Genomic DNA, 24107 nt, shown 5'->3' on the forward strand with positions numbered 1-24107 from the left:
CTTCCATCATCGCTTCCTGAACTTGATATTGTTTTGCAGGCAGAATGGTATAAGAGTCCCTTGAAAACCATACCAGACCTGTATTTATCCATTCCAAGGTGACTGGAAGCTGTATTTGAAGGACAGTAGTTGTCTTACACAATAATAGGCATGCTAATGTGCCATGTTTTTGATGTTTCCATACTGGTGTTTCCACACTTTTTCCACCCACCAGCGCATACACAGCAGAACTGATCATGATGTGAAGGAAGCTCCTAAGTATACAGTACCTGTACGAAAAATTCTAAAGAAACATCAACTACTACATAATAGATGTAAAACAAAGATATGTTTATTTTAACTCAAAACATTTGTATGTAAAAAAAAGGAAAGAAAGAATAAATAAATAAAAAATCTGCTCATGCATGAAGGCTGTCTGTGGCACCAAACTCAGAGCTCAGACTGTCATGGATGACAGGAACTGAGATTGAGGGTAGTAAAAAAAATATATATATATATATATATATATATATATATATATATATATATATATATATATATATATATATATATATATATATATATAAGCAGACATATTTAAATATGTCTGCTTGTGAGATGTCTGCTTGTGTCTGTATATGTGTGGATGGATATGTGTGTGTGTGCGAGTGTATACCCGTCCTTTTTTCCCCCTAAGGTAAGTCTTTCCGCTCCCGGGATTGCAATGACCCCTTACCCTCTCCCCTAAAACCCACATCCTTTCGTCTTTCCCTCTCCTTCCCTCTTTCCTGATGAGGCAACAGTTTGTTGCGAAAGCTTGAATTTTGTGTGTATGTTTGTGTTCATTTGTGTGGCGGCAACTTGAAATTAGCGGAGATTGAGGCCTGGTGGGTAACGGGAAGAGAGGATATATTGAAGAGCAAGTTCCCATCTCCGGAGTTTGGATAGGTTGGTGTTGGTGGGAAGTATCCAGATAACCCGGACGGTGTAACACTGTGCCAAGATGTGCTGGCCGTGCACCAAGGCATGTTTAGCCACAGGGTGATCCTCATTACCAACAAACACTGTCTGCCTGTGTCCATTGATGCGAATGGACAGTTTGTTGCTGGTCATTCCCACATAGAATGCATCACAGTGTAGGCAGGTCAGTTGGTAAATCTCGTGGGTGCTTTCACATGTGGCTCTGCCTTTGATCGTGTACACCTTCCGGGTTACAGGACTGGAGTAGGTGGTGGTGGGAGGGTGCATGGGACAAGTTTTACACCGGGGGCGGTTACAAGGATAGGAGCCAGAGGGTAGGGAAGGTGGTTTGGGGATTTCATAGGGATGAGCTAACAGGTTACGAAGGTTAGGTGGACGGCGGAAAGACACTCTTGGTGGAGTGGGGAGGATTTCATGAAGGATGGATCTCATTTCAGGGCAGGATTTGAGGAAGTCGTATCCCTGCTGGAGAGCCACATTCAGAGTCTGGTCCAGTCCCGGAAAGTATCCTGTCACAAGTGGGGCACTTTTGTGGTTCTTCTGTGGGGGATTCTGGGTTTAAGGGGATGAGGAAGTGGCTCTGGTTATTTGCTTCTGTACCAGGTCGGGAGGGTAGTTGCGAGATGCGAAAGCTGTTGTCAGGTTGTTGGTGTAATGGTTCAGGGATTCCGGACTGGAGCAGATTCGTTTGCCACGAAGACCTAGGCTGTAGGGAAGGGACCGTTTGATGTGGAATGGGTGGCAACTGTCATAATGGAGGTACTGTTGCTTGTTGGTGGGTTTGATGTGGACGGACGTGTGAAGCTGGCCATTGGACAGGTGGAGGTCAACATCAAGGAAAGTGGAATGGGATTTGGAGTAGGACCAGGTGAATCTGATGGAACCAAAGGAGTTGAGGTTGGAGAGGAAATTCTGAAGTTCTTCTTCACTGTGAGTCCAGATCATGAAGATTTCATCAACAAATCTGTACCAAACTTTGGGTTGGCAGGCCTGGGTAACCAAGAAGGCTTCCTCTAAGCGACCCTGAATAGGTTGGCGTACGAGGGGGCCATCCTGGTACCCATGGCTGTTCCCTTTAATTGTTGGTATGTCTGGCCTTCAAAAGTGAAGAAGTTGTGGGTCAGGATGAAGCTGGCTAAGGTGATGATAAAAGAGGTTTTAGGTAGGGTGGCAGGTGATCGGTGTGAAAGGAAGTGCTCCATCGCAGCGAGGCCCTGGACATGCAGAATATTTGTGTATAAGGAAGTGGCATCAATGGTTACAAGGATGGTTTCCGGGGGTAACAGATTGGGTAAGGATTCCAGGCGTTCGAGAAAGTGGATGGTGTCTTTGATGAAGGATGGGAGAATGCATGTAATGGGTTGAAGGTGTTGATCCATGTAGGCAGAGAAACGTTCTGTGGGGGCTTGGTAACCAGCTACAATGGGGCGGCCGGGATGATTAGGTTTGTGGATTTTAGGAAGAAGGTAGAAGGTAGGGGTGCGGGGTGTCGGTGGGGTCAGGAGGTTGATGGAGTCAGGTGAAAGGTTTTGCAGGGGGCCTAAGGTTCTGAGGATTCCTTGAAGCTCCGCCAGGACATCGGGAATGGGGTTACCTTGGAAAACTTTGTATGTGGTGTTGTCTGAAAGCTGACGCAGTCCCTCAGCCACATACTCCCGACGATCAAGTACCACGGTCGTGGAACCCTTGTCCACCGGAAGAATGACGATGGATCGGTCAGCCTTCAGATCACGGATAGCCTGGGCTTCAGCAGTGGTGATGTTGGCAGTAGGATTAAGGTTTTTTAAGAAGGATTGAGATGCAAGGCTGGAAGTCAGAAATTCCTGGAAGGTTTGGAGAGGGTGATTTTGAGGAAGAGGAGGTGGGTCCCGCTGCGACGGAGGACGGAACTGTTCCAGGCAGGGTTCAATTTGGATGGTGTCTTGGGGAGTTGGATCATTAGGAGTAGGATTAGGATCATTTTTCTTCATGGCAATGTATATTTCCAGCAGAGAGTACGAGTGTAGGACAGTAAATCTTTGACGAGGGCTGTTTGGTTGAATCTGGGAGTGGGGCAGAAGGTGAGGCCTTTGGACAGGACCGAGGTTTCGATTTGGGAGAGAGGTTTGGAGGAAAGGTTAACTACTGAATTAGGGTGTTGTGGTTCCAGGTTGTGTTGATTGGAATTTTGAGGTTTTGGTGGGAGTCGAGCCACAAAAGTGGAACCACAAAAGTGCCCCACTTGTGACAGGATACTTTCCGGGACTGGACCAGACTCTGAATGTGGCTCTCCAGCAGGGATACGACTTCCTCAAGTCCTGCCCTGAAATGAGATCCATCCTTCATGAAATCCTCCCCACTCCACCAAGAGTGTCTTTCCGCCGTCCACTTAACCTTCGTAACCTGTTAGTTCATCCCTATGAAATCCCCAAACCACCTTCCCTACCCTCTGGCTCCTATCCTTGTAACCGCCCCCGGTGTAAAACTTGTCCCATGCACCCTCCCACCACCACCTACTCCAGTCCTGTAACCCGGAAGGTGTACACGATCAAAGGCAGAGCCACATGGAAAGCACCCACGTGATTTACCAACTGACCTGCCTACACTGTGATGCATTCTATGTGGGAATGACCAGCAACAAACTGTCCATTCGCATCAATGGACACAGGCAGACAGTGTTTGTTGGTAATGAGTATCACCCTGTGGCTAAGCATGCCTTGGTGCACGGCCAGCACATCTTGGCACAGTGTTACACCATCCGGGTTATCTGGATACTTCCCACCAACACCAACCTATCCGAGCTCCGGAGATGGGAACTTGCTCTTCAATATATCCTCTCTTCCCGTTACCCACCAGGCCTCAATCTCCGCTAATTTCAAGTTGCCGCCACTCATACCTCACCTGTCATTCAACATCATCTTTGCCTCTTCACTTCTGCCTCGACTGACATCTCTGCCCAAACTCTTTGTCTTTAAATATGTCTGCTTGTGTCTGTATATGTGTGGATGGATATCTGTGTGTGTGCGAGTGTATACCCGTCCTTTTTTTCCCCCTAAGGTAAGTCTTTCCACTCCCGGGATTGGAATGACTCCTTACCCTCTCCCTTAAAACCCACATCCTTTCGTCTTTCCCTCTCCTTCCCCTCTTTCCTGATGAGGCAACAGTTTGTTGCAAAAGCTTGAATTTTGTGTGTATGTTTGTGTTTGTTTGTGTGTCTGTCGACCTGCCAGCACTTTCATTTGGTAAGTCACATCATCTTTGTTTTTAGATATATTTTTCCTACGTGGAATGTTTCCCTCTATTTATATATATATATATATATATATATATATATATATATATATATATATATATATATTTTGTTTTCATTATTACTTCACAGTAGTACTGCCCCACTTTAGTTCACATCCCGCTGCAAAGAAGGGTAACACAAATAATAGCATCAGCAACATTGAGAAACAGCTGTAATTGCTAAAATTGAATAAGGCCCCAGATCCTGAGGCAATTCTTATCCAATTATATGCAGTATTTATGGCTGAACTAGCATCTGTTTAAACCATAATATAGTGTAGCTCTCACAAATAAAAAGTTGTACCATGTGGTTGGAAGAAAACACATGTCACATACATATACAGGACGGGATCCCCAAAACCACAGACCAAAATCAATGACATTCACCCACCAGACAAATCTTCTGATGTAAATGAAAACTTTAGAGAAAATCTCAGTTCACTTGTACATAAATTCCTCAATTATACTGTCTCATTAGTGGAAACATTAATCATCCAACAACTAGCTGTGAAAATTACAGTTTTGTTAGTGTTGAGTGTCATACAAGATCCTGTGAAACATTATTAAATGACTTCTCTAAAAACTACCTAGAACACATAGTAAGGAACATCACCCATACTGGAAATACATTGGCAACAAATTGACCTAACCTCTTTGAAGATGTCCACATTGATGATGGCATCAGTGACCATGGCGCAATTGTGGCATATATTATAAAAGTACAGAAGACAACTAAAACAAGCAAAAAGGTACATACATTCAGTAAACTAGATAAAAAACCAGTAATGCCATATCTCAATGAGGAGCTTGAAACTTTTGGCAAAGGGCAGGAGCCCGTAGAGGAACTCTGGCTCATGTTTAAAAGAATAGTCGACTGTGCACTGTATAGTTATTTGCACAGTAGACCAGTCGATAATGGAAGGGAACCACCATAGTGTGCAGTCGCTGTAAATAAGCTTCCAAAGAAACAGAGACTACTGCATAATAGATGTAAAACAAAGTGTAGGGCTATAGATAGATGCTGAATGGAATGTGTTTAGCTGTCAAGGCAGCAATGAGTGATGCCTTTAATGACTACTGTAGCAGAATACTGTCAAATGACCTTTCACAAAATCCAAAGAAATTCTTGGCATATGTAAAGCACCAAAGTTAGTGTCCAGTCCCTAGCAAATGAGATATGAACTGAAACTGAGGGAAGCAACTCTGTTTTGAAATGTTCCTTTACAAAGGAAATCCAAGAGAACAGCCCCAATTTAATTCCTGTAGCACTCAAAAAATGAATGGAATAAGTGTTAGTCTCAGTGGTGTTGAGAAACAGCTGAAACTGTTAAAACTGAAAAAAGTTCCAGGGCCCCAACAGAATCCATGTCAGATTCTATGTTGAATTTGCAGCTGAGTTAGCCCATCTTATAACAATAATCTATAATAGATACCTTGAACAAAAAACTGTGACCAATTCTTGGGAAAAAGCACAGGTCACACTTGTCTACAAGAAGGGTAGTAGACATGAATCACAAAACTACCATTCAACATACCTGACATCTATTTGTTGTAGACTCTTGCAACATATTCTGAGCTCAAACCTTATTGGGTATCTTGAACGGCATGATGCATGATCTCCTTAATGCCAACCAGCATGGATTCCGAAGACATCAATCATGTGAATCCCAATTCGCCCTTTTCTCTCATTATAAACTGAAACCTCAGGATCAAGGCAGTCAGGTAGATGAAGTTTTTCTTGACTTCCAAAAGCATTTGACTCAGAACCACACATAAGCTTGTGAAAAGTGTGATCATATAGGGTATCAAGTGAAATTTGTGACTAGACTGTGAACTTTCTGGCAGGGAAGACACATCACGTGATCTCGGATAGAGAGGCATCATCAGGTGTAGAAGTAAATTACAGTGTACACCAGGGAAGTGTGTTGGAACCCTTGTTGGTCATGTTGTATATTAATGACCTTACAGAAAATATTAATAGTAACATCAGGCTTTTTGCACATGATGCAGTTATCTATAATGAAGTATTATCTGAAAGAAGTTGCTTAAATTTTCAGTCGTATCTTGATAAGATTTCAAAGTGGTGCAAAGATTGGCAACTTACTTTAAATGTTCGGAAATGTAAAACTGTGCACTGCACAAAACAAAAAGATGTAATATTCTATGGCAATAATATCATGAGTCACAGTTGGAATCAGCCAACTCATGCAAATATCTGGATGGGTAAAGTAGGTGGTGCCTTCAGTTTACTGGTAGGATACCGGGGAAGTGCAGTCATTCTACAAAGGAGATTGCTTACAAATCACTCATGAGACCTCTAGAATACTGCTCAAGTGTCTGGCACTCATACCAGATATGAATAACGGTGGATATTGAACATATACACACAAGGACAGCACGAATGGTCATGTTCGTTTGATCTGTGGAAGAGTGTCACAGAGATATCAAAGGAACTGAAATGGAAGACTCTTGACGACAGACTTAAATTATCTCAAGAAAGCCCATTAAGAGAGTTCCAATAACTAGCTGCAAATAATGACTGTAAGAATATACTACAACCCTCTACATGTTGCTCACATAGGTATTGTGAGAATAAGATTAGATAATTACTGCACACACAGAGGCATCCAAACAATCACTCATTCTTTCTTGTTCTCCAGGTGTGAATAGAACTGGAATAAACCCTAATAACTGGTACAATGGGACACACCCTCTGCCTTGCATCTCTCGGTGGTTTGCAAAGTGTAGATGTAGGTGCAGACATTCATCTGTTGTAGAATTCTAGGGAAAACACTCTGAGCTCAAACTTAAGGGGGTATTTCAAATACCTAACCATGCTGACCAGAATGAATTCTCAAAATACAGAGTTCGCAAAACCCTTCATTGGGCTTATATTATGTGATAATCACACAGTCATGGAGCCAGGCAGTAGAGCAGATGTATTTATTCTTGACATCCAAAAAGCAAGTAGGAAAAAATTTCATAAAAATACATATATTTGAGATAAGTATTATCAGTCTGCATTAATGTGCCTGTATTATTTAACACAAAGTTCATACTATCTTAAAGGAGAACATTGAAACTCAGTGAGCATTTTCTATGTATCAGTCACTGATAAATAAAACAGATTAAAAGAATTGTCATACCTTCACCTGCTGCATTAATATCACAGCCAAACAGATGATAACTTTTTAATTCTTCAAAATATTTCATCCATTCCTCATCTGGAGTTTCTGGGATATCAGAGCTCAGACTACGACCTACTTGTTCTGAAAAATTTAGAATATAGTTTGTATCTTCATGACCGTTACTCCAAAAAGCTTCCACATTCCACAAACAGCAAGATATCACATTAAACTCTATACACAACATAAATTTAAAAAAAAAAATCTTTTTCTATCTGCTTCCTCTTCTAATTGCTTTCATACAAGACTCTTACTTATAGGACATAAGCAATTTCAAGTTTGAGTTTTATCATTCAACTTAAAAGCAATGTTCAGTAGTGTCAGTGGAATGAAGCACAAATCTTAACAACCAATAACAAATTTTACTGAGCTATTGCTGTTTAAAATACCAACAAAGCTTATACAGAGAACTATGATTCTGTAAACAGAAAAATGCTGTTGGCTCCATATTTTTTATCTGTAACATTCATTGTGTTACACATTTCCCCACCCTAAAAGAAAAATAGAGTTCACTGAAAGCATACACTCTAAGACAAAGAAAATTACACCACATGAAGGCATTACCCAAATGGGATGGAAATCAGTAGATAAGATGAACATGTACAGACAAATAAACAATGTGATGAACATGTACAGACAAACATACGATTACAGTTGCAGAAGAATTTGGAGATTTATTCAAGAAAAAGAGCTTCGTAAAGTGAGCAAGTCAGTAACTTCTGTAGTTACTGAGCTTGACATTGATTAACAAAGGTGTTAGATGTCTTCTTGAGAGATATTGTCCTAAATCCTGTCCAGGTGGCATGTTAGATTGTCAAAATCCCAGGCTGGTTGGAGGACCCTGCCCATAATGCTCTAAACATTCTCCACTGTGGAGGGATCCTGCAAACTTGTCATATATATCAATGTCATACAGCAGTCTACTGTCAGAAGCCACATCCCGTACGAAGCACAGTTGGAGACCACTGTCCCAGTTGACGAGACTGCAATGCATTCTTATTTCAACTGACTCTTTCATGACTGAACACATTGGCCAGGCATAATACCTTTGTCTATTCGAAAAACAAACATATGTCCTTTGTTGAAGCTGTGAGCTGCCACTGCAGATTTCTCAGTTTGGCCAAGGTGAATGCTCCTCACTTGTTCTGAACACCACTGTAAGGTGCCCCGCTGTGAACACATAGCTGTGACTGGCCGAGGTACTGCATGCCACACTTGCAACTGATGCTGTAGACACGAGGTGCTCGTAGCCCATCTTTGACTGATCTGAGCACATTCTTGAATTTAACAGTTGAATGGAAAATGGTTTTTATGTTGTACTTCTTCAATGTCCTGGCAATTTTGGTTGTGAATGACCTTGCATACAGAAGGAACACCAGCTGCTTGTTCCCTGCTTCTGGGTGTTTTCCTGTCTCCTTCTTGCTCAACTGGAGCATGTGCCTTCATCGTGAGCAGTCATCCTCAAGAAAGGTTCGACACAGATGCTGTAAGCCATTCATTTTTGTGTATTCTTTTAACGTGCGTGGGAATTCTTAAATGTTTTCTTCACCACACAGCCAAAACAAATGTGTCATGCAAATATCTGTAGAATGCCTTCAATTTCAGCATTGTGTTTTTGAGAGCTGTTTGTCGAAATGTTCTATGCACAGGTCAGGAATGCATGCAAATAGTGGTGAGTATGTGGCAAAACAGTTTCATCATCTCACTGTCAAAGTAACTCTAGAAATACCACACGGAATCTTCTGTAAGAACTTTTGTGAAAAGAGATACGATGTCAAAACTGACTAGTAGATCATCTTTTCCCAGACATATATCTCAAAGCACTTGCACAATCTCTGCCTCCTCCTTGACAAGGTGTAGACAGTGACCTACATGAGGTTTGTGATTCATTTCTCTATACCGTATGTCAGTGAATTTTTGGTCACTATCAGGTGTAGTGGAATTCCATCCTTGTGTCTTTTCAGGGCATAAAACTGTAGTTGTACATTTGATGCTCTGGGTTACAGCGTTTTGGCCATGTCCTTGTCCACTCCTGAGTTGCTGAGTGAGATTGTCTTCCATGTCACAGCTGGTGTATCTCTGTTCATTTGTTTATATGCTATGTCTTGTAATAGTATCACATGTGGGCCTTTCCAGCTATTGTCTGAGATGGGTCTGCTAGGGCTGAGCCTGGACCCTCTATCAGTATGACTGGACCATTGGCAAACATTACAGTTTTTGAACTGCCCTTTAAAGTTATTGGAAGATGATTTATTTAGGTCAGAAACAAGAGAGTGCTTAGAACCATATAGTATGTTCCCCCATTATGACATAGTTTTCATGCATGATATAGAGTCTATTAATGGCACCTTCAGCTTTTTGTTATTACAACCATGCAAGAATGGTGCCATTAATCTAATCACACTTCAGTTCACTAAGTAGAATTTTGTGGTGCTTTTGCAGTGTCCTGGTACTTACCAACAGATTTTTTTATTTTACCTCTGCCTGCATTTTATTTGTGAGGTCTAGTATTGGTTTCTCTATGGAGAATCCATTACGAAAGCAAAACTGAGAAGCAGTTAACAAAATTAAATGATCAATATTGTGTCACATGCCACTTTGTTAAACACTTTTGAAAAGAATAGAAGGAATGACGTAGATCTGTATTTAGACTATACGGTTTGCTTATCCTCAGCATTGTAGGTGAGTGTTACTACATACTACAGCACTCTTAAGTCTGTATCAAAATATACCACAAGTGACTGATTGATTGACTGCAAAGACAGTTTAAGGGTATGTCCAATAATAATGCCTTCAGCTGTGTGTATTAGTTTTTAACAAAGTAGGAAAAGACAGATTGCTATTTACCATAAGAAAGACATGTTACATTGCAGGCAGGCACAATTGAAAGACATTTGCATAAAGCTTTCAGCCACAGCCACTGGAATTCTGGCATGAGATGCAGAAGATGGCAGCCATGTGTGCATGAGGTGTGCTTGCTTGTGCAGCAACTCACTTCGATTGCTTGTCTGCACAAATGGTGTTTGTCTTTCTTTTACTGATGAAGACTGTGGCCGAAATATCAATTGTTTGTCCCCTGGTGCACCACGAGATGTACACCACTCCACACATCTTTCATGCTGTGGCCAAAAGCTTTATGTAAGTGTCTTTTAATTTGCCTGTCTGCAATCTGACATGTCTTCTCTACGGTAAGTAGTAATCTGTCTTTCCTACATTGTTGATATTCCTACCTGGAGTTTCCATTGTTTGTATTAGGTTTTATTTATTTACAGTTAGTTTCTGTGCAACCCATCATTAGTTATAGCTGAGGTCCAATGCATGTGGCAGTATGGAAACCATGCACTTCCAGACATAAGTTCATTATACCTTTTATGTTCCATACCCTCTCATCAATCAATTGCTAGAGTTTGTACATGGTGGAAAAAAGTATGATGATTGTATTGTATTCAGTAGCACCTGCCCATTGGTAAAGGTTTTTCTTTTACACAAAAACCGTCTTCTTGAGGATTATTCCTGTGTACTTGAAGCTTGTAGAAATAAAATACTTTTCTTGTATGTGCTCTCTTTTCTTTCAAAGCTATAAATAGTAGCGTAGCTAGTACTATCTGTCGTTCTACTAAGCTGAATGAGCGCAACACCATTGATGAAGTTTCAACCTCGAAAGAAGTTTATGAATAACAATTAGCTGAAATAAAAAAAAAAAAACTCATCAAATCCAGAAGTCACTCACAGTTAGAGTAATTAGTTTCTAATGTGTGTGTAGTGATCATTAATACTTAAAAGATCATTTCAATAATTCTATCACTGTCCATTTATGAGTTGCTAAGCAATGTATCGACAAGCTGACTGTGCAATGATTAATATTTGTTGTACCCTGACAGTGAATCACTTCTCACTTGCTTTAAGCATCAAGATGATTACTATGCTGCTCATATAAGTCTTTGTTAGTCATTATAAAGCTAATGTCTGTAAATTGCAGTTAATGTCACTGAATCACACACGTGATGATAACACCCCATATCCAGCCGTGTATCATGATCTCCGCGCCGATATTTGAGAATTCGCACGTGATTTGTTTGCACCAAAGTCAGGCCGTGGTTCCCTAGAATAATTTTTAAATCAACTGTGGGTTGTAAATTAACAATTGTATGCCCATTCATGAAAGTTACAGCAGATCCGCACTCGACGACTACTTGATCATGCACTCGAGCCACACGGAAGTTTTTTCCTTACAAAGAGAAAACATATCGTGCATAATGCAACAAGGTTATTCACAATTTTAGAAGGAAGGTTAGCATTGGCCATACTATTTATGGTTTATTGAGAGCAAAAGCGATTTTCAATCACATAGTGATCATCTTCAGTGCTGTGGTGTACAAATTAAACTCATAGGCACTGGTATCAAGTTATTATCAGTTACCAAAGCTTCAATGCCAGTACTGGACACTGAAGAAGTTCAAGCAGTGCCTTCAGTACACACGAGAGTTGGATGTTGGCTGAAATATAATACCCCTACATTCTTAGAGCTCCTCTCTATTGTGGGGGGTGGGGGGTGAGGGGGGCGGAGGGGGGGTTGGGGGGGGGGCGCAAGTGGGTGTCGCCAGAAGAACACCTGCAAACGTACAAGAAACGCAGCATTATTCTACGATGATAAGTGCACAGAGAGTCTGCTTTACTCTTTGAATTTTATTAGTGTTCTTTGTATCATCTCATGTTTCAAGTCAATCAGTGTTCAAGCTCAAGAAAAAATTAGAAGTTATTGCTTGATTGCTACATTACATCTCTTCAGCAGACGGAGATAAGCTGTAGTCGACCAAAATGTTATTCAATTAGAACACTTAGGAAGTACTAAACTAGGGCTGGCCACTGTGTGCCAAATCGCACATGAGATGGACTTGCTGACCACATGCTAGCTGAGGCTCAACTTATCCCAACTTTGCTCGAGCCTTCTCAGAATTATCCAGTACAGTGCAATGTTTCATTTAGCATTGCAGTGTGACTTTTTTGTCCGGCACAACTCTCCTCAGTTCAGCAGAATATTTGTGTCAGTGCTGTTTATCATTCACTGTTTTTTCATGGTACAAAGGATGTTCACATGTCCGGTGGCTGCTTGCACAAAAAGAGGCATGCTAGTAATATGGCATCATGAGACTTTAAAAATGAATTAGAATGGCAGAAAATAGGAATGAGAATTATAAATATCTGTTATGTAGTTGCATAATAAAAGGGTACTGCAAATTTGCTATGAAACGATGTCACAATACCATTCAGAAAGAATTTAAAGGTTTAGTTGACAATAGAATAGCAAATAATTACAATATTTGATAAACAGGATTCATTGTCCTGTACATCGAGAAACGCTTTGAGGCAAATTTGCAGGCACAGAGCATGTGAAGAAACTGTTGGTATGAACAGCAAAATTTCTGAAGTCACACACATTATTCCACTGTCAGTTGTAATCATTTTTGTCAGTTGCAACCATTTCAGAAGGAACTGAATAAAGAGTACAGAGACTTTATTTACTACTGCAAAGTGTGTTGCTTAAGTAAAGGGGCATCCCTAGTACAATATTCCAATTTAAATCCAGCTATTGTTGAACTGATGAAGGAAAACTGAGTGCAGGGCCTAAAATGTAACATCCAGAAGGCCTCACATTTTAAGTGGACCTGACTATGTTCTGCCCACTGCATGACACTGCCAGGTGGCAAACAACTTAGTTCTGATACTTCTCGGAAGGAAATCTCACTGTAGAAGGGACAAATTCTGACAAACATAGCCCAGTTCCCTAAGCCCACTGACATTAAGGAAAACATGACGATGGAATAGTTCATTGAGGCCTCGAATGAATTACAAGGATAGTTTTCTAAATGTTTTGAGGAAATTGTCAATATTACATCTGTTATTGAGACTCTTTGCAATTTCAGTTGAAAACATTCCTGTGCATGTGCGGATAGAACTGGTCGGTCTGCAATGTAGTTCCTGCTTTAGTGGTTCACAGGTGTCACAGCGGATAATTTCGTGAAAGCTGCATGACATTTCAATGAGAGCACAGCTGTAAATCACATCCAGAATGTGCGTGGGCAGTGTTCTGGCACCCAGTTTCAGTGCCCGCACTCTAATTCCCAATCTGTGTCGACTCATATCTATTTATGTGCGGTCTCAGTATCAACAGTTCTGGTCACCTTGCCTTGCTGAGTTGAAATCCTTTGGCTCTTTACTTATATATATTGTTACTGCTGTTTTAATCACAGAGTGCCAGTACATGGAGGTGGGTGAAAGAATCTTTGTCCAATCGTAGTTCATGTTACCCTCGTGTCAAGACTGTGTTCAGCAACAGCAGACTTTTCTGGCTGACCCGATCTGGTGTGACATCTATGTTCAGCACATCAATATGAAACTTTAAGAGTGTGACACATCTGGCCAATGTTTGGCTTCCCACATTGGTACAAGATTTTCCATATACTTGATCTCCTTAGACCCAGCTTGTGTTTAACAGAACCCAGAATCATTTGCACTTGTGCTCTAGGGCAGAAAATGGACACATCCATTCTTTGATGTCTAGGCCTACAGAAAAGACAACAGTTCCTCATGTCACAATGTGTCCAGTAAGCCAATTCACACTGACCTGTATCTACGAGCTGCCACCATCCATCTCGATGCAGTGGTGGATCGTGGACTCTCATTCTTACGGCTAGAATTCTCACGGGACTGAGGAGCTTATCGGCACAGCTTAGCCATCTTCACTTTGTGTTTGCACAAAACACGTACTCCAATAAGCAGATTGGAAATACATTTCAACATCCAGAACAGCCAGAAGTAATGCAGAACCCTACGAGGACAGTTTTTCGACCTCAGGTCGGTGGTGTGTCCTTCGAGATCTGCAGGCTGTTCAAGATACATCAGGTAAAACGTGTTGTCTGCCCTCCAGGGTGGATTCTGTTAAACATGAGCTATGTCTAAGGAGACCAGGGATATATAAAATTCCATGCGAGTGTGGAAAATCAAACACGGGTCAGACATGTAGCACTGTTAAAGATAGACGGATGAACACAGACATCACTTGAGACTGAGTCAGCCAGAAAAGTCTGCTGTTGTTGAACACTGTCTGAACACAGGGCATAACATGAACTATGGAGAGACAAGGATCCTTTCTCCCACCTCCATCATAAAAGAAGCAGTCAAAATAAATGTAAGTAATGACCTGATTAATAGAGACATTGGATTTAAAGTAGCAAGCATTGGAAACCAACACTGTCAGTACTATGGCATTGCCAGACACAGATAAACAAATCTGAGTCAACACAGACAAGGAACAGGTGTCTGGACACTTAAACGAAATACCGACAAACTATCTGCACCCATGCTGCGACTTGAGTTGCAGCCGTGCTTTTCCTGCATTACACATGTGAACACAGTGGTTCACTTCTCCAGCAGGGGACACTGGGTGTACTCATCCTCTGTGATTCATCTACGACAAAGTTATAGCCAGACCCCCTCGGTGCCTCCACTTCTCTAGCGAGCCAACATATATATTGGCAAGAAACTGTAGTAATGTGTCAGTAAGTACCTGAAGACAATGAGCAGCTGTCTTGTTGAAATATTGTGCAGCTTCCACAACATTATCTGACACTTGTGAACCACTGAAGTAGTTATGTTGGGAAAGAGCTCAATGTAATTCCCATTTTAAATACAAATACTTTTACATCAAAATTGTACAGGATGTAGACATTGTTTTCCTCAGATAGAGAGTCCACATCTCCGTAATGAAACGACAAAGTTACTACAATATTTTGATCAAATGTAAGACCTTCTTCTGAATATGAAACTAAATAAAACACTGTTACTTGGCAACCTGAGTGTAAAAATCCTTAAAATTATCTGTGTCTGTCCATATGCTGGCAGTTTGTACCAGATAAAAATTATATTATGCCTTTATTGTGCAAAAATAATTAAATAATACTGAAAACACGTTTTGTTTGCGATCTGTGGTGTCAATAAGTTTGAAACAGAATCTTACACAGTGCAACTGCACCGCCACTTAAGTGCAGCATATTCACTACTTCCCTTTTGTGCCACTCCTCATGATTAGACAGCACAGATATGTGCCAGTTGAGCTGTCCCTGTGGCATTCCTGTCAGTGCACAGCTCACGTGCCAAACTCCACTCCCGCATTAGAGGTAACTGAAGAAAAATTTGGATAGGAAATTGGAGTTTAAGGAGAAGAAATAAAAACACTAAGGTTTGGCAATGATATTGTAATTCTGTCAGAGATGACATAGGACTTGGAATAGCAGTTGAACCTAATGGATTGTTTCTTGAAAAGAGGTTTATTAGATGAATTCAACAAAAGAAAACTAGGATAATTGATTGTAGTTTAATTAAAGCAGGTAGTGCTGGGGGCATTATACTAGGAAATGAACACTGAAATTAGCAGATGAGTTCTGCTGTTTGGCCTATAAAATAACTGACAATGATTGAAACAGACAGGGTATTAATTACACTCTGGCAATAGCAGAAAAATTATTAACAAAAGTGGAATTTTGTAAATACCTAATGTATAAATTTAAGTTTTAGGAAATTTCTTCTGAAGCCATTTGTATAGAGTATAACCATGTATAGAAGTGAAATATGAACAATAAACAGTTTAGACAAGGAGAGAATAGAAGCTTTTGAAATGTGGTCACTGGCAGATGAAGGAGCTCACATAGGACACACTAAGATGAGGAGTTGCACCAAACTAGTCAACAACAACAGCTGTAGCAAACAGATCGCATTTACTCTGTTTGGCTGTTTGCTACAGAAATTTTAACAGTGTTAATACCTACTTTTTTTCTGCTATTGTATAGCGGCACCTTACCCAAAAACTTTTCCACAACAGCATTTCAAATGGTGTTAAATAAATTCTGCACATGTTCTAAAAAAATAAACATATTGCACTTTTTATGTGGTAGTCTTTGTTTAGCAATGATAGCTTTCAAATTAAATATTTTTTATGTCAGTTACTTACTACTTATTTTTGTAGTTGTCATTCTAAAACATTCAATAAATTCTGAAACTGCACTGCTGCTACTGGGCTATTTCTTCATAATTAACTGCTGTGTTTTATGTGCTTCTTATAACTCTGCATTAATCCTTAGCCATTCACAGTTTTTTTCTATCTTTTTAGCTGTTACAAGAGTTTCTATTTTTATTTTGGTACACGTATGAATGACTTTCCACCCTCAAAACAGGTCTCATTTAAATAACTTTTAGTCCATCCACTAATTACTTAATTTTTAAGTTCAAGAAACAGCTAGTATCTCATGGGTGAGATAGATACTACGTACAGGAAAATTAAAGAGACCTTTGGAGACAAGAGAGTCACTTGCATGAATATCAAGAGCTCAGATGGAAACACAGCTCTAAGCAAAGAAGGGAAAGCAGAAAGTGGAAGGAGTATATAGAGATTCTATACAAGGGTGATGTTCTTGAGGATAATATTATGGAAATGGAAGAGGATGTAGATGAAGATGAAATGGGAAATATGATACTGCGTGAAGAGTTTGACAGAGCGCTGAAAGACCTAAGTTGAAACAAGGCCCCAGGAGTAGACAACATTCCATTAGAACTATTGATAGCCTTGGGAGAGCCAGCCCTAACAAAACTCTACCATCTGGTGAGCAAGATGTATGAGACAGGCGAAATACCCTCAGACTTCAAGAAGAATATAATAATTCCAATCCTAAAGAAAGTAGGTGTTGATAGATGTGAAAATTACCGAACTATCAGTTTAATAAGCCATGTCTGCAAAACACTAACACAAATTCTTTACAGACGAATTGAAAAACTGGTAGAATTCAAACTCGGAGAAGATCAGTTTGGATTCCATAGAAATGTTGAAACATGTGAGGCACACTGACCCAACGACTTTTCTTGGAAAATAGATTAAGGAAAAGCAAACCTACGTTTCCAACATTTGTAGACTTAGAGAAACCTTTTGACAGTGTTGATTGGAATACTCTCTTTCAAATTCTGAAGGTAGCAGGGGTAAAATATAGGGAACAAAAGGCTGTTTACAATTTGTACAGAAACCAGATGGCAGTTATAAGAGTTGAGGGACATGAAAGGGAAGCAGTGGTTGGGAAGGGAGTGAGACAGGGTTGTAGCCTCTCCCCGATGCTATTCAATCTGTATATTGAGCAAGCAGTAAAGGAAACAAAAGAAAAATTCAGAGTAGGAATTAAAATTCATGGAGAAGAAATAAAAACTTTGAGGTTCGCCGATGACATTGTAATTCTGTCAGAGACAGCAAAGGACCTGGAAGAGCAGCTGAAGAGAATGGACAGTGTCTTGAAAGGAGGGTATAAGATGAACATCAAGAAAAGCAAAACGAGGATAATGGAATGTAGTCAAGTCGGGTGATGCTGAGGGAATTAGATTAGGAAATGAGACACTTAAAGTAGTAAAGGAGTTTTGCTATTTGGGGAGCAAAATAACTGATGATGGTCGAAGTAGAGAGGATATAAAATGTAGACAGGCAATGGCAAGGAAAGCGTTTCTGAAGAAGAGAAATTTGTTAACATCGAGTATAGATTTAAGTGTCAGGAAGTCGTTTCTGAAAGTATTTGTATGGAGTGTAGCCATGTATGGAAGTGAAACGTGGATGATAAATAGTTTATACAAGAAGACAATAGAATCTTTCAAAATGTGGTGCTACAGAAGAATGCTGGAGATTAAATGGGTAGATCACATAACTGATGAGGAGGTATTGAATGGAATTGGGGAGAAGAGAAATTTGTGGCACAACTTGACCAGAAGAAGGGATCGGTTGGTAGGACATGTTCTGAGACATCAAGGGATCACCAATTTAGTATTGGAGGGCAGCATGGAGGGTAAAAATTGTAGAGGGAGACCAAGAGATGAATACACTAAACAGATTCTGAAGGATGGAGGTTGCAGTAGGTACTGGGAGATGAAAGAACTTGCACAGGATAGAGTAGCATGGAGAGCTACATCAAACCAGTCTCTGGATTGAAGACCACCACAACAACAATGATTCCAAAGTTATTAGATGCCATTGGTAGACAAAAATGGCAAATACTACCAGACTACCAAAAACTAAGCAACGTATCATTAAATATGGCATATCCTCTTCCCAGGATGAATGAGATCTTAGACAATTTGGGGACCGTGCTAAAGGGTACTATCAGGTACTGATAGATGAGAAGGCATACAAAAAAGATGGCTTTTAGCACATCATTGAGCCATTACGGATATAACAAAGTGGCAATAGGACTGAATACATGCACTTTTCAGGATTTACTGAATACCGTGATGACTGGAATACAAGGGAACGAAGTCTTTATATATCTGGACAATATCACTGTAGTGGGCTCCTCATTAGTACAATGCATGACTAAAAGAAGTATCCGATTGGTTGAGAAGAGGAAACTTGAAGCTGCAAGTAGAGAGAATTTTTACAAAGAGTAGTCATGTTCCTGGGACACTTACTAATTGCATCCGGATTACAACCCGATCCTGCTAATGTGGAGGCAAGACATATACCTACAGCCAAAGACCACCTTGCAATTAAAATCATTCTTAGGACTCAAGGTACTATCAATGGCTTGTGAGTGATTTCAATAAAATTGCAAAGCCGGTACATGACTTATTAAAAAAAGGGGTTCTATATGAGTGGGGTAGACTGCAGAAGGAAGACTTCCAGCAACTGAAGGAAAAAATGATTAGTCCTCCTACATTACAGTATCCTGAATTCAACAAAGAATATTTTTGTTACCACTGATGTGAGCAATCGTGCTCTTGGTGCGTATCTAAGCCAAGGTCAGACAGGGAAGGACTTACCAATAGCTTACATCTCCAGGACCCTTAAAAAGCCATACTGAATTCTAGCATGGTAGAATCCAAACTATTGGCAATATTGTGGATTGTCAAATATTTCCAGCCATATATGTTTGGCAGAAAATTAAGACAATTACATATCACAAACCACTGGTGCAGTTAGCAGCATTTCTGACCCATCTTCCAGGCTGTTGAAGCTCCAATCAAAACTTGAAGCATACAACTATCAAATAATCCACAAAGAAGGCAAACAAAATTGAGTAGCTGGTGTGTTGTCACAGATTATAAGTTTATGTGATGTTGATACAAAGGCAGAACAGTGCATGAAGGAGCCGGCTGAGGAAGGGGGTGTTGTGGTGATAAGCCAGCCCACACCATTGCTTTGGAGGCACACACCAAGGCAGCTGGTTCAGAGACAGGAGAGACTGCTGAGACAACAGCATCATCAGCTGAATGCGTGCAGAGTGACACATTGCCACTAAGTGCAAAGAAAGTAACACAACCAGCAGACTAATTAGCTGTGTTGACCCAGATGTGTGTGTCCACAAGAGGCAGTCAGTAGGGGATGGGCAGAACTTATGACTGGGTGAAACAATATTGTACTTGGTCTACAATGAAGGCAACATAGAAAAATTCATTAAGAATCATGAGAGTTGCCAGAAAAACAAAATAACACAAGCAAAGATGAAGTGTTGGAATTGACCCATGCCCCAAAATTTGTGTTTGAAAAGTGCAGTGTACACTCACTACTGCCAAAACTTGCCAGAATTGGCAACATTCTGACAGTTCAGGACATGTTAACACAATTTGTTGTGGGCAGACCAATTGACTGACAAGACACTGTTACAGCTATGACAAAACTAGTTGAGCATGTAATTCTGAAATTCGAGATCCCTACATTTCTACTGAGTCAAATGGGTAGAAATTTTATAAGTGATACCATGAAGAGGGTATGTAAACTGTTAAGGACAGAGAAGCTTCACATTACGAACTACCATCCACAATCTAAGGGTGAACTGGAGCACACATGTCATACCGTAACAGAGACGTTACATTATATTAACCACAATCAAAGAGGCTGTGACCACTGTATGCAATATGTCACTACTTTGTACAACATGACGCCTCACAGTTTTCGGTAGAAAACACAATCTACCCAAATGGCCAAGGAAAAGCTAGTGAATGTAGTTTATAAAAATGGCAATTACATGACTGCAGATGCTGTGTCAGGAGGCATGGACAGCTACACAAGACCACAAGGTAAGAAATAAATTGCATTAAGATAAAAGACAGAACGCCAAAATTTTCAGGGTGCTCCAGTGTTTCTTGCTGTAGGATGAAACTGTGCCGAGATGATGCTCTAAGAAATTTCATTGCCAGTGGCAAGGTGTAACATTATGTGATTGCCTTACCATTTTAAATCATTCACTAATCCAGCAGTCGCTCAGCAACAGCTACAGTTAGCAAATAATGTCCTGTGATGTGACATGTTTATTGTGGAAGCACCATCAGAGATACAGTGAGCTATTGACTTTGAAAGCCGCTGCATGAAAGGTGGACAAAAGAAGAACATTTTTTCTCATTCTTTTGATGTATGAGATATTCTCAGTGAACAGTTACTCATTCTTCTGTCTCTTGTAATTTGTGTCGGATACGCATGTCTTGCCACCGTATTATTATTGTTAAAAAATATTATTTTAGTGTAATGTGAAAGTGCCATACTGCATAGCACTAGATTCATGTGAGAAGCTGTATTGTGCGATGTGTATCTGGAAATGTTGAAAGATGTAAGTTCGTTATAAACTGACTGCCATAAATTCAAAATTAAATGGAACTGGTGTATGGACTGATTATTTAGTATAGAACCTATGTCTAACTACTTCATGACCATACATATTTAATTTTATTTTATGTTTCTGAAAATTTTGATGGGTCACAGTCAAAAATGGTTTCGTCGAACTTGGGTCCCTTAGGAAATTCATGTTGAGCTATCCAAAAACAATTATATTTTCAATAGTCATTTAGCCCTGACCAGTAACGGTATTCAAAACCACTACAATAAATAGTTATGTCTATTGGCCTAAAATACAATATATATCATTATGTGCTTTTCTCTGCAAATATATTTCCACTGCCAATTGTAGCTGTATGTTAATGCACAAAAGTAAATATATTGTTATAATTGGCGCCTCTGAGCAAGGACATGAATTAGAAAACTCGTCTAGTGCACAAAGGAATAAAACTTTTTTAGTAAGATAAGCAATGTGGAAATTTTCATACAGAATTGTAGCTAATCTTGTGCATTTGATTTGTTACATGCATCAAACACCATCCAATAAAATTTCCATCGAGCAAACAAATGATATAAGGCAATTAGAGAAATTTGCAGAAAAGAGAGTTTTTGGAATGGAATTTGTGCGAAAATCTTGTTGCATCACTGAAGGCAGTCATCAGCAACGTGAGTTAAAATTTTGTCAGCCGTAGCCAAGCTTCCTTAGTTTCTGCCATCATTTATCAATTTGTGATGATCTTTAGTAATTGCAGTAGAAAATTTGCTTCAAATCCAGTTGTTTGCATTTAGTAGATTGGGCATTTCTTTAACGATATCTTAAATTCCATTGTTACGTATTGTATATCAGTTGTTTTTAAATGTCCACTGCCATTTCACAGAGCTGACCAGTATTAGTTTTCATTTATTTTGATCTGTGTGCAGCCATACTTCCTTTACAGTCCAGAATAGTCACTTGTTCTCGTGACGTGCAACTCCCAACATTCCAATCTTGTGACATAGAGTGACAACTGATTCGCTACAAATAAATTACATCTCTTGTCAATAGCTGATGGGTGTAAATCAAACGAACTTCATTGACTTACTGTTTGTAAATAAGTGAGCTAAGTCAGATAATAAAATGTCATCTCTAGATTCAAACAAACAGAATGAAACGAAGGAGTGTCGTGTTGCTTACAGTCCCACTACATAATTAGTAGGGCTGAGACACCAATCGAAACAACTGTAGAAAGTGAAGTAGAAAATGTTATGGACTTTGGTGCCTCACACCATAATGTTACTTAACTACACAATGTCAGCACAGTTTCTGCCACTAGTACTCGTAGTCATATACCAGCTACAAGGGAGGCAGGTGAAAGTAATCCAGGGGTAGTGTCAGATGATGTATTCAAACATTTACTGAATCAAATAAGTCAAATGATACAGGATGTAAATCACCAAATGAAAGAGGAAAATCGTCAAATGAAAGAAGATTTGATGGAGGAAAACAGACAAATGTTAGGTTGGCTTCAAGATAAACTTTCCACAGTAAGTGAAGAAATAAAAACTGTTAGAGAAGACGTAGCCAATGAAGTAGCAAATCAAGTTAAGGATGCAGTTTCTCAAACGCGAAGTGGAATAATTTCTGAACTGAATGACGCTTTAGCTAGCATGCAAAGAGAGACAGCTGACATCTGAGACATAACCAAGAATCTTGACTCCTCTGTAACCACAGTTAATCATAGATTAGACAGAGTAACTACGCAGGTAGAAAAACTAGCTGTGGGAATGTGAAATTTGATTCTGGAAACTGAAACAAAAGTAAAAGAGAGGCTAGATCATCATGAGAGAGAATTTAGAGAAAAGTATGGGAACTGGGTTGCTGGAAAGGACAAATTTGTGCAAAAGTAACAAAAACCTAGTAGAGACTGTGAAAGCAACCACTCTTAGTATCTTGGCAGCTCCTGGAAGCTCTGGAGATACTGTAATGTCTGAACTTGGTAGCATTAGGTGTACCTTTCAGCAAGAAATACCAAATTGGAAGCTAGAGGTAATGGAACAACTAAATAACTTGAAGGCACAAGTGAGTAGTAGTTCCCGAATACAGAGACCGAATTATCCTACCTCTTTAACCTCAGAGGCAGAAGAAGAATTATTTCGGCAGTTGCCAATACATGTTGTATCTAATGAGCACACTTCACCACCAAGTATTACAGTTAGTCACCAAAACCAAGAATCTGACTCAGTAGTACAAATGATGAAGGAAGAAAGCATGATAAAACATCATGTTTTTCAAACCTTTAACCTGGAAATATGAAGTATACACCCAATTGTTTTTCTTGATGGATCCTGTGGCATTTTTCCAAATTCTTGGACTGATAGACAGTGTATCCAATTTGTTACCGGATATATAGGTGGCGAATTGGCAATATGGGGAACCGAAATGTTTGATAAGTGTTGAACATATGAGGAGTTTGATCACTGTTACCTCAGCAAATTTTGGGGCGAAGGTGTTCAGACGTGCCTTAGTAAAGAAGTTTATAACGCAGAACAATTTGACCCCAGGAATAGTAGCCTGAGAAAGTACTTCAAAAACTATCTTGGCAAAATCCAGTATTGGGATACCCCTATTAATAGTAAAGATGTAATTATGATCCCCAAATCTAAATTACCCATATCAGTTTCGTGAAAAGCTGATAGCCATACCAGATGATGATCCAGATACCTTTCTGTCAATATTAGATTCCCTAGACCTGATGTACAAGGACATGAGAGCTATCAAACCACGGAACACGCCACAAAATTCTTGGCGACAACCTTACGAGAGTAATGGCTATGAAAAGCTAGGGAATGGTAACAAAAATAGTAACGATTGGCAAAATGGAAAAAGGAATAGACATAGACAACACAACCGATTCAATCCCGTGTATAACACAACTGGTAACCAGTACGGCAATCAACCGTACAAGCAGAAGTTTGGTAATCATTTCAGTCAAAAGGGTTGGCAACAGCAGGATGGATCGCAATGGAATGCACCATACTTGCAGGGCGAACATTCAGATTACGGGCAGCAACAAACAGTTCAT

General features: G+C 39.9%; 1 protein-coding gene across 1 annotated transcript in view; it reads right to left on the reverse strand.

Moving 5' to 3' along the window:
* LOC126237515 (F-box/WD repeat-containing protein 10-like) overlaps positions 1-24107 on the reverse strand; it is a 679603-nt gene that overhangs the window by 467033 nt on the left and 188463 nt on the right. The window contains exon 4 of the mRNA XM_049947683.1: positions 7377-7499. Coding sequence (XP_049803640.1) covers positions 7377-7499 — 123 coding nt within the window. The remainder of the gene's footprint in view (positions 1-7376; positions 7500-24107) is intronic.

Source organism: Schistocerca nitens, chromosome 2 (assembly GCF_023898315.1).
Source record: "Schistocerca nitens isolate TAMUIC-IGC-003100 chromosome 2, iqSchNite1.1, whole genome shotgun sequence".
In the NCBI taxonomy this organism is placed as follows: Eukaryota; Metazoa; Arthropoda; class Insecta; order Orthoptera; family Acrididae; genus Schistocerca; species Schistocerca nitens.